Here is an 11,648-nt window from a genome sequence, read left to right as displayed (position 1 = left end):
ATAGCAATGAATATATTAAATGCTTTGACAATAAATACCAAACATTTTATCTGGAAGCCGTAGCGCTGTAAAAAGCACGACCAATCATTTTAGCCGGCCCGGCTAAAATAACTGGATGGCCTACCTGCCTGTCAGCCTTCCATCTGTGCACAAACTTATCTCGTGCCCTCATTGGTCATGTGCGCGTTCGTGTGTGTTGGAGGAGGGGCTCTGTAAGGAAGTGGCAGATTTTTTCCGGCTGTGTATTTTCAAATTCTAGCGCACTCGAGCTGGTTTCTCCAAAATGACCTACCCCACCTTTAAGCTGTTGGCTAAAAAAGCTGATTTACTGACTTGTATCTCAACAAATGTGACTATCCAACCCAGTCTCACGGCATTTCGTGTTATAGTCACACACTCACCCCCATCACACAGAACGGAAACACAGAAGCAATGTAAATAATAACAAATGATTAAAAAGTTAATATAACTTACTGCAACAGACGGCAATAGGAAGTCATTAGAAACATGGCAAAAAAGTAGAAAATACTCAACTGCATTAGGTCAGTTTTTCCCTTTTACAATGTAGAAATGATTGAAAATGTCAAAGTTTATCAGCTTTACAAAAGAACAGAGGCTGTACAGATATTGCTCAGCACTTAAGCATCTGGTATTCCTCTATGGAACAATTGACCAGATGCTTTCATGAAATGCCTACATGCTGTTTGCCAGGGCCACATTAACAGTCTGGACTTCAGAGATATGGGAGGACTTCTGGATGATGCGGCTGGTGAGAGTGGGCCCCGTGGTGCAGCTCTGCCTCAGAGCCGCGTTGGGTCCTGTGACACGTATCCTGTCCAGGATACTGGTAACCAAGGTGGGACCTCGTGTGCTGCTCTGCTCTGTACCAGCTTTGGGCCCTGTCAAGCTGCTCTGCCCCTGGGCCAGGTTGGTAAGAGCCACGGCGGCGTGAATCTCCCTCCAGTCCTGATCACCTCGACTATGCTGACCTCGGCCCTGCTGCTGCTCCCTGCAAGTAAAACAAAACAAAACATTGATACAAAGCAGAAATGGTGCATTTGCCTTTTCATACAGAGCCAAAATGATATGGGTGAATGAAGAGGTTGCGGTTCAGATTCAAGAAAAACTTCCAAGAGGGATTATGTAAGATATTACTTTTCAAGCTCATGAAAGTTGAAGAGGGCAAAGAGCTGATTGGATTGCAGATTGAGCGAGGAATAATTTCACTTACCTGTCACATTTAGTTGACGTATAGTCCATTGTGTCTGTAAAAGAGAAGAAAATAGTTCACCTAAATATCCCATGAATCTGTTAACTTGATAGCAGTGAAATTGCAAACAGGATAATCAATGTTGGGATTAGGCCTGTATGTTAGTGATACATAGGCTCAATTCCAAACCAACCCCTACACCCTCTCCCTTCCCCATTCAACTTGAGTTTGCGTGGAGGGTTGGCCACATTAAGTGCTGTTCAAAACCAAGTGTAAGCGTTGCATGGATTTAGTAGCTTAGACCTTTTAATTCATTGTCAAGTTTGTATATTGAATGGAATCAAGCAGCAAGAAGAGGTTCACACAAAAATGGCACTAACGTTTTTTTTTATATTATCATAATGTATTATATTTGAGTATATACATAGGATTATAAACCTTTCTACACTCCATGTGTTGGACAAAGATGGACAAAGATATTGATGGCTTTTTTGCTTTATGTATATAATAAGTACTTTTCCCAGGAATAGTTCCCGGAACTTAGTTCCCCGGAACCTTTATTTCCTGGAACTATCTAGTACTGTAAATCGCGTTCACACCGGAATAAGTCCCTTAGGGAGCCGCTGACGTCTCTTCTTCTTCTTCTTCTTCTTCTTCTTCTTCTTCTTCTTCTTCTTCTTCTGGTTTACTGGCAGGCCACAAACAACTTCACGGCGTATACTGCCACCTGAAGTCCCCGGCTGGAAGTCCCCGGAGTTGGGCACTGGCTTGCCTTCCGAGTAAATCGCCAGAAGCGCCGACACCTCCTCATCACTCCACCGCTCCCATGTTTTATTTTGTGTTGCCATAAGTTAGTCTCTCTCCGTTGGTGCGCTGGGCTAATTCTAATAATGCTGATGCGAGCAAAGAAAATGGCGGCTTCACAATTTTTTTTCAGAGTTTTACAGGGCGTGGTTTGCAATTCGCCCAGCAAATCAGAAATTGGAACCTTTTTCTCCCCAGGAAAAAAAGGGGTGAAAAGGTTTGCAAAAAAAAGTTCTAGTTCCAGAACGCAAAATCCCAGGAACTATCGGAACTATTCCTGGGAAAAGTACTCCGGTGTGAAAGCGCCTATTGCCACTTTCTTCCTTTAAATAAAGCATACTTTCGTTTTTTTAATTGGCTAGTGAGCCATTTGAATTTTAGCGTTAATAAACAACATGTTTTGGTTTTATAAATCACTTTTCTCTCTTTTCCCTCGGTATGTTTAACTTTTTCTCACTTTCCTTTGCCCCTAGATTTTTTGGGAATATAACACATGGTATAAATGTTTAATTTGCAGCATGTGAGTATGTATGTAACTCTCAGGATGGGTTTTCCAGTGCCAAAAAGGTTTGCCTCAGTGAAGTGCATCAGTCTGCCTGTGCTCAGATTCTGTGGCCAAAACAAACGCAATGCTCTGTTTGTTTTAAGATTTTGAGAGGGGAAGAAAACAAAATCTGATATCTGCATCATGTCAGGAGGTACGGTGGCCCTGAAGTGCAAGTCAAAACAACATTTCACAAAACACTACAGCATTTCACAAAACACTTCAACATTTCATAAAACACAACGACATTTCAAAAAACACCAAAGCATTTCACAAAACGCTACAGCATTTCACAAAACACCACAGCATTTCACAAAACACTTCAACATTTCAACTTTTATGGAAAGGGTATTCCTTCAAGCCCCTGTTACACTGCCCCTGTCACACTGTCCCACACGGATATGGAATTGTGAATTTCGCACGAAGATGGCCCCGAACTTGGTCAACAGCCAAGCAACAGCCGAAGCAAGTACGATGCCTACAGAAGGCCACTCAATGGCACCCGAACCACACACGAAAATATGGTCGTAGACTTTACTGATGATTTATGTATCCAGACTCAACGTAAGAGCTTGTGCCTCTTTGGGGGCACAAGCGTTAAATGTTGTCGTGTCGTTTCCCTTTTGTTCTCCTAGCCAAGAGGGAACGTAACACGTGCTAACATTTAAACATACACTTTATTCTTTACTTTCTCCATCTTTATATGTAGATTAGAAGATATTACTTATCTCCGTCATGTTGTTTCCATAGCAACAACAACTTCCTGTCAACAGCGTAAACTCCCCTTCAAAAATAAAAGCATCTAAATAAAACAGGAAGTTAATCTAAATTACATTTAAAGGTCCCATGTCATGCTTTTCCGGTTATTACCCGTGCCCTTGTGTGTTATGAAGGTTTTTATGCATGTAAACGGTCTGCAGAGTCACAAACCCTCAAAGTACACCCTGTAGCGAGTAAAACTTAACTTAATCTTAAGGGAATATTTTAACAAAGGATATACATATGATGTTATCCTCTACATGCTGTCAACCCATCACCACATCAACATATCCCAAAACATCAGCCGTTAGCTGTTAGCACACAGAGCTCACAGCTCCTCATATCTGTTCAGAAACTGGACAAAAGTTAAACATATACAAACCGGGCGAATACAGTCGCTGCTTTATTTCTGTCTGTATCATGAGTTGTGAGTTTGGACGGAGCAGCTACAGGTTAGTTTAGCCTGATCGATCCGATCTCCATTCAGAAAACACGCATTTTAAAAGGTTTTTCGCCTGCCGTCTTGTCTGCACACTTGTCAAAGCATTAATTCATGGTTTTTACTAACCATACGGTATCAGTATGTTGTTACTTCGGCATCATTTTGAAACGAGTATTACAATGAAATCACGGTAAAATATGTTAATTTTGTTGGTATCTACCATAGTATTTACATGGGGTTGGGAGATAAGCCCCGAATATTCGCATCGCTCTAATCGCTCGAGTTTCACCGCCGCTGTCAGCTGTGTTTACTCCTGTCATTCAAACAGGACGCGCTGGAGAGGGGGCAGGGCTTATATAAATATGTTGAAATTAAAGTTGAAATAATACAAATAAAGTTGAAATGTTAGGATCTTGAAAATAAATCAAGTGTTAATACTGAACATTAATTTTTTTTTACAGCAGATTTATTTTTAAAATGCATTTCTTTAGTTGTGCCAGGCCCTAAATAATCTCCTGTAGTTCGAGGTCTGTGCATCATATGTAAAACCTATTTTCCATTTCAGTTCTGGAATATGGCCTCTTTTCATCCGAGCAGATAGCAGCTGGTCAAAAGAGATTTTTCTTCAGAGAGCAATAGACAGGGAAATTAAAGGGCCCGCTGTGAAACATAGTCTGTCAATGCTTGTGAAGCTGACAATTGAGCGGCCCGACCAAGCAAGGAGGCAGAGGCAGAACGTCCAAAATGCAACCCGGTGTGGGCATTTATTAAGTCAGGAACACATGACACACAGCCTCAATCCTGCTGGTTCTCCCTGACCACAGCCTGCAGCCACAAGGATCTCACACACACTATCTCCCAAACAGCAAAACCCCAGTCTAAATGCCCAACCCAATCAACCCAACAGGACACAGGTGAGGGGGGAGGAGACACCACAGAGCACCAGGTGCACACAATCAATGGCCACAGACATGGGGAAAGGGGAACACATTTCAAAATAAAATACAATAAACACTCCATCAATAAATAATATAAACTGTATAAACATGTGCACATATGCAAGGCCCGAAGCCATCAGTGACAAGGTTACCTTCGTCACAATGCTAACAGTCCGAAACATCCCCGTCTCTGATTCCTTCAGCCAGGCTGCGGCACAAGAGCAACTACATGCTGATAGTAAATCATCTTCCTGTTTTATACTTGTTTTGCTACTGAACGTCCCTGATCTTTTTTCTCTTTAGACATAATGTGCTTTGCCAAGAACGTACTTTGGTACCTCTGATGTATTTATTACCAAAGAAAAAACTTAGTTTTACCTCTGGTGAGTCTCAAATGTACAGCCAAGATCAGTTACAACTCAATTTTACAAGGGGTAGTAAAGTTTATTTATATAAATAAGGATAAATCTTCTCATCTAACTTTCAAATATTTAAATTTGTATTTTCTGGAAATAACGGTATTATGCCTTACCATAAATGCTGTCTCATGTGAAATACTCTCAATGTAGAATGTCTACATGATGTGGGTGTTCTCCCCCAGCATCAGTTTAAAACCCTTCAAATGTCAATGGGATCCATGTTGGACAATAACGGTGTACTTGTAAAATATTGTTATACAAAGTCTTTTCAACGTGGATATGAATTTGTGAAAAAGAGACTCCCCTCTCTGCAAGCATTTCTTTTTTAAAAAGGTTGGAAAACACAGTAAGGCCAGATATGTTTGAAATAAAATATGATTCTGGTCACATTTATGGCCCTCCTGCCTTTTTAAGAGGAATACTGAAGTTGATGCGAGTACCATATGATACTGTGTAAACACCATAACATTCCTGCTGAGTAAATAGTCACACCATTAAACTATACTATTGGACATTCACTGCCTGTGGGATTCAGACTGATTGATTAAAGTGTCCTTGTAAGACACAGTGTAGTTGCAACACTTATTAGCCTATCACTAGACGTTCCCTTTAAGCCGTCTCCCGGATGGAGACGTGTTAATGGTGGCTAGTGCCTGTCATGAATCTGGCAGCCTGACTTTCCACTTCACCTCCACAGAGGAGCTGTACTGGGTTGCTAACACCCTTTATATGAACAGCAGGGATACATTAAAAGTTTGTACAAACATTTCAACAGTGCTGGCCACATATGTGGTGACATCAAGAAACCTCAAAATGTTCGGAAAGATGTTTGATTTCAAGTTAGCATTAACATGTTACAAGAAAGAGTGTCATATTTTTGGGAAATACAGTAAATATAATTTCTTGCTCTGAGCCAGATGAGAAAAAGGATACCACTTTGACGGTTAGCTTAGCATAAAGACTGAAAACAGGCGGAAACTGCTAGCCTGGCAATGTCCATTATGTATTTTAATAACAGCTCCTCTAAAGTTTACAAATTATAAGTTGAACCTTATTTTATATTATTTAAATCGATGTTTATAGTTGTATGTGCCTAGCTAAGAATTAGCCCAGCACATAACTTTATGTTAATCTTGTCCTTTTTACACATTTTTAACAGATAGAACACATTATTTTAAAACAAATTATTGAGTTTTCTTTGTATTTATTGACAAAAGGAATGAGATGTTAACTAAGTTTTAATATACTGGTAGGTGGATTATGTTACCTTTGAACAAAGACAAGCTAGCTGTCTCCTCCTTTGCTAAGCTAACCATCTGCTTGCCGTAGTTTAGTAAATTCAACAACTCTTGGTAAAACAGTGAGTAAAGTGACTTTTCCAAAATGTCCAACTATTTTACTAAAAGTATTAGGGTAAACTAGAAACATTACATTTCAAAATGTTACAAACTATTCTACATCAAATGATACTATATGATTAATAGTTTAGGCCACATGGTGGCTAATTAAAAATAAATACCATTTCTAGTTGAATGTACACAGGCCTGTTAAAATGATACATTATTATTCAAGTAACTAAAATGTAGGGCAAGTGGAGGTTAAAGTGAGTTTCCCGGATACAGATTAAGCCTTGTCACAGAATATACAAATATCCATTAAATATATTTACACAGAGAACCAGGAAATAATGTTTGTCTGGAGAAGGTTCTCAAATAATAATAAAAAAGGAACTTTTCCATGCCGTTAGTATTTGATTGAAACTGATTGGGTGTGCTTTGGAGTAGAAATGGTTTCAAAAATCTTTTCACAACTCCTATAATGTAATGTTCATTTAGATTGATATTGAGTAGAAAAGTAACACTCGGGAGACGGCGCCTGCCTAAGCGCACATGAGTCAGAAAAGCAAAGCTCAAACACCCTCAAACAGCGCAGGGAAAAGCCAAATGGATAAGTGATCTCGCTCTGCGTTAACTCACAGATGAGTGGCAGCTCTGAGTCTGACAATCCCTCTATGAAATGTCTTTACTGACAAATTGATTCGTTTTGGCTGAGGTCCCCACTTCTCACCCGGGGAAGAATAAAGTCTCAGACATTCTGTAATTGTCCTTTAGACTGGACTGGACATTTCCACCATGGCAAGAAGTTGAAGCGGAACAAATGGCACATTCTAGTATATGGAAATGATATTCGTGGTGTGCAGTGCAGCGGCAGCCAATTCGAGATCCGTCCAATTTTAAAATGAGAGATTTCAGCGTCTGCATGAGTAATTATTAGTAATGTTTGTAGAGGCTTTGGCTCCTGTACCTTTAGCGGGTTTGAGGGCTGTCAGTGTGCCGGGCTCCCTATAGGTCTGAAAGGGCACCCAGGTGTCAGCCTACCTCCAATATTCGCTGAAACTTTATAATTGAATCTCGCAGAGCTTCTGACTTTCAGTGGAATGCCAGAGATGTAATGTCGGGGAGCTCTGAGGAGCCTTGTGGAAGTTTCTGTTCAGTCTGCTCTTATTTTACTGTGCACTGTGGTGTGTTAAAAATGAACCAAGGGGAAGCAGGGCAGTTAAAGTGTCACTTTAACTCTTATTCCACATAAATCTGCAATTAAAAAGGAAGATACTTTTATTATTTGTATGGACAGGGGGTGTGCTATCATCTGTTTTCACTCCCAATTTACCATGTATGATGCAATATTTCATGCATTCCCTAATTCTATTTACACATGTTAAGTGCAGATTCTTTGCTAAAGGCACAATATATTCTAATAGATCTTCTGCCACTAGGGGCATCTCAAAACAATAACAAAGGACAGATTTGTTTACCTGGAGCCAATAATTCTAGGAGTAAAGAATAAAGCGGTGTCACATAATAATGAGTGTTTCTCCATCACAGCTCAGCAAACAAGGGATGTCTCGGAGGGGACTGCAAGCTGAGTTGCTACAAATGTTTGCTCAGCTTGTTTCTCGTAAAACTTAAGATCCAGATGTTCAAGAGGTTTCTATCGTGAGCCGAATTATCCGCAGAGATCTTCTCTTCTCCAAAACAAACAAACATGGTGAGTAAAATCAGTGTTTCTCTAAAAGCGGTTCAGCAGACATACATAACATTGAGAGATTGTGAGCTAACCGCTAATGTTAGCACAGCTTGTTTCTCTTAGGTCAAAACGTTCAAGGACTAATAGGCCTACTTTCGTTTGGCTGAAATACAAAGTTAAAAACCAACCACATTTTTTAAGTTGTAAAAAAGGAACTATAAACTGAATAAAAAGTACTTTTATGGCAGCTTTTGGAAGCCATTCCAAACATTACCGCATGCTAAAAGGTGCACACATGAAACCTAGATTAAATTATTTCTCTAGGTTTTAAATTATAGTTAAATTGTTGCTAAGATTTGGGTTTATTTACATACAAATCCTTATAAAATATATAATATAGGTCTATTTGTTTTTAAACATTTAATGCGGATATTTCACATATTTTTAAAGTGCAATTTTCCACTCAAGTAAGAAAACTCATCTTATTGCTTTACCTTGTAATATGTTCTTGAACAGTGACAAACACTGAGATCTCTCACCCATGTGGTAGACGAAGTTGGCCTCCGTTTCGTACGATGACGCCGGAGAGACAACATCTCGATCGCAGTCGTTGGAGCTGAACGACTCGGAGTGGCTCCTCCTCTTGCGGGCCGGAGCGACGCCATTGGCCTCCCCCGCCATCATGTGTCTCAGGGTGTCGTTCAGGTAGCGGTTCAGCAAACTGCTCTTGTACTTGGATGGAGGTGAAGCGCTGTCGTCACTGTTGGCAGAGTCCGCCATGGCGAGGACGCCGCCCTGCTTCTCGAGCGCACTCTTGTGGGACATGCCAAAGTCTGATTGGCCGATGGGAGTTTGTAAGGGACAGTGTTCATCTGCAGGAAACAAAACAGACTTATCTTAATGTTGTACTGATTTAAAGCTCACCTATGCTATATTTGAACAATATATTATAGGGCCATATCTATACAAAACATGTCCCTGCGGTGTTTTGCTAAAAATACCATGCCTCATACCCCTCTATTTCAGCCCTGTTACTAAAGTGCTTATTCTGGTTCAGTAGCTGCAGGGCCACGCCCCCTTTTTCTCTTGCAGGTTTACCACAAGGTGAGTACCTTTTTATATCCAGCTCTTTTACCTATTCTCTCCAGTACAGCGTTAGCTCTGAGTGTTAGCGATGCTTGCTAATGTAAACAAAGACCATATTACTTCCAAAACACATTGCGCATTGTTTCTGATAGCAACGTTTCTGATTGGGCCGTGGGTGTAAAGACAGCCCACATTTCAGTAATGTCATCATTACATTATGCAACAAATTTGGATCAGCTCCGTTTTTTAGAGATGTGGGTGAGGAGGAAAAGAGAGAGGGTTTTATTTTCTGACACTTTGTGAGTCTCCTTACACACCGGGGAACCATATTTATGAATAAAAGACATGAAAAAGTGCATTTTGCATAATAGGCGACCTTTACATGAATAAGAAACAAAATAACTATAATAAACCAGACCCAAAAACTGTAAATGACAATAACTCCACAAAATGTGCCCTTACCGTCTGATTCTGAGTTATCGCTGCACACGCTCAGTCTCTCAGCGTTTCCCTGGATGTATTTATTGTACAGTTTGATCCTCAGGGCCCAGCTCAGGTCTGGCTGTCTCACTGTGTTCTTCAGCCTCCGCCGGGCGTTTGCGAACCAGTTGGAAACCTGCACAGATGCACCGTGTTATATAACAGCACTGGCTTATTTTTAACCCACAGAATACAAATCACATCCTCTGCTTTCTGGCACAGGCTAGTCTCTCACCTGTACTAGAGTCATGTGAGAGCCCAGAGCCAGCAGGACCTTCTCCGTCTTGGTGGGGTAAGGGTTGTCCCGGTGTTTGTACAGCCAATGTTTGAGCGGCCGGGCCATGTCCTGCAGCACCTGTCTCTTGTGGCGAACTTTGACCCCACCCAAACGAGACCTGGAGGATTCACATGTTGACTCAAAGTTTCACAAAGACCACCTACAATCCCCTCTACACATGGAACAACATGATGCTAAAAGTCTGTCAATAATGTCCTTGGGAGTCTTAAATATGGGTGTGTGGCAATCTGCCAGGTGGCACTTGAAAAGTTCTCTTTTCTGTGATTTAATTTATGAAGTTTTTATTTTTTTCATTTTTACAAAGACTTAGTAGTTCAACAAATACAATTTCAAATATTAATATTTTCAAACTAAAAAAGTTCATTTGTCCCTTTCTGTATAATGACTGATATTGTATTAATACAAATTTAAATCCAATTTTATTTAGACTACGTATACACCAAAAAGGAAACACTTCTTATCACTTCACTTCTTATGTATGTGTACGTTTGTGTCCTGAAGTGCCTTTCAAATGCTCCATTTTCTGTTTTAACAAATCCGTGACATTTTCTACGGTATGTCTTCATTCTGAACAACTGTTTTGTATTATTTAGAAGCCAGCCTTGTGTCTGTGTGCCAACATGCTGTTTACTCTTTCATGATGTGTATGGGAGCCTATTTGTTGTTTATTGTAGCTAATTAAATGTATGTCAATTGCATTGGAGTTTTTCTATTGGAGCAACTATTTTCAATACATGTCCAATATCTTTCTGAATTTTTCTTTCTCTGATGTAAGAAATATAAGAAAAGCGCTACATCAAATTATTCCAAGAGAAACAAATGATGGGTCCTTGCTGAAAACAATTGAGAACCACTGCAGTAAATAAATGACAAGAACTATTGAACTATGCATTTAAAGTCAGAAACAACACTTTAGTGCCACGTCACTATCACTTAAAAAAAAAGGTATATTACAACTGTAAACAAAATATGTGCCTCTGTTTAACCGCTTAAAACAATTTCCAACACAAACAAAAAGGGCGTACCCGTGTCTTCTGATGGGAGAAATGTCCCCGTTGGTCTCCTGGCACCTCAGCAGGTCTGCGCTCTGCCCGTCTGGTAAACTGCTCTGAGGCAAATCCACACAGCTCAGTCTGCTCCTCTCCTCTGCCTTAATGTCGTCCTCAAAAAGAAGAGTGTCACACTTCATCTCAGCAATTTTGCTCATTATCAAACACGTAAAGTTCTCCTCGATCAACAGGTGCATCTCAGGACTTCTAGATAGAAACAGCTGGTTTTCATTCTGAATACACCCAAAAGTGTAAAGATAATAAAAAAAGTATTTCTGTCCCCACAGGAGCAGGGACTGAGCAGATGACAGACTCTTGTGAAAGAATAAAGTTTGAAAAGTCAGAGGATGGTTTGGTTGAGCTGTGTGAGGAGAGTTCAAATAACCTGCTGCTGTGCTGCCTATTGGCTCTCATACCGTCCAATCACTTCTCTGGAGAGCCCTGTAAAAGCAAAACCTTGCAGAGAAAGCAGCCTCTGCTGCACACTCTGGGATATGAAAAATATTACACATGACTATCAGCAAATGCGGTTGTCAGATTTACTAGTGAGATTTAGCCTGGTGTTGCTCCGACATGCTCTCATATTTTCTAC

General features: G+C 40.3%; 1 protein-coding gene across 2 annotated transcripts; it reads right to left on the bottom strand.

Moving 5' to 3' along the window:
* Positions 1-202: 202 nt before the first annotated feature.
* On the bottom strand, positions 203-11,359 carry LOC117545629 (homeobox protein Mohawk-like). Of its 2 annotated transcripts, none has more exons than XM_034215481.1 (6): positions 11,033-11,359; positions 9,945-10,104; positions 9,692-9,845; positions 8,638-9,015; positions 1,232-1,265; positions 203-1,009 (listed from the first exon to the last, which is right to left on the bottom strand). In XM_034215481.1, exons 1-6 carry the CDS (start codon positions 11,251-11,253, stop codon positions 694-696), a joined length of 1,263 nt encoding a protein of 420 aa, XP_034071372.1. In that variant the 5' UTR covers positions 11,254-11,359; the 3' UTR covers positions 203-693. The 2 variants fall into 2 exon arrangements, with proteins under 2 accessions (XP_034071372.1, XP_034071373.1); XM_034215482.1 differs by having other exon boundaries at positions 8,683-9,015.
* Between the last annotated feature and the right edge of the window lie 289 nt (positions 11,360-11,648).

The sequence above is a fragment of the Gymnodraco acuticeps genome, unplaced genomic scaffold (genome assembly GCF_902827175.1).
Source record: "Gymnodraco acuticeps unplaced genomic scaffold, fGymAcu1.1, whole genome shotgun sequence".
NCBI lineage: Eukaryota > Metazoa > Chordata > Actinopteri > Perciformes > Bathydraconidae > Gymnodraco > Gymnodraco acuticeps.
This window is presented reverse-complemented; position numbering and strand designations above follow the sequence as displayed.

Excerpts from the sequence above, each read along its gene's own strand:
- LOC117545629 (XM_034215481.1), bottom strand. The coding sequence starts at position 11,253 with ATGCACCTGTTGATCGAGGAGAACTTTACGTGTTTGATAATGAGCAAA. Across the intron at positions 10,105-11,032 it reads TCTCCCATCAGAAGACACGG|GTCTCGTTTGGGTGGGGTCA; the intron begins GTACGCCCTTTT and ends TGAATCCTCCAG. Across the intron at positions 9,846-9,944 it reads CTCACATGACTCTAGTACAG|GTTTCCAACTGGTTCGCAAA; the intron begins GTGAGAGACTAG and ends GCATCTGTGCAG.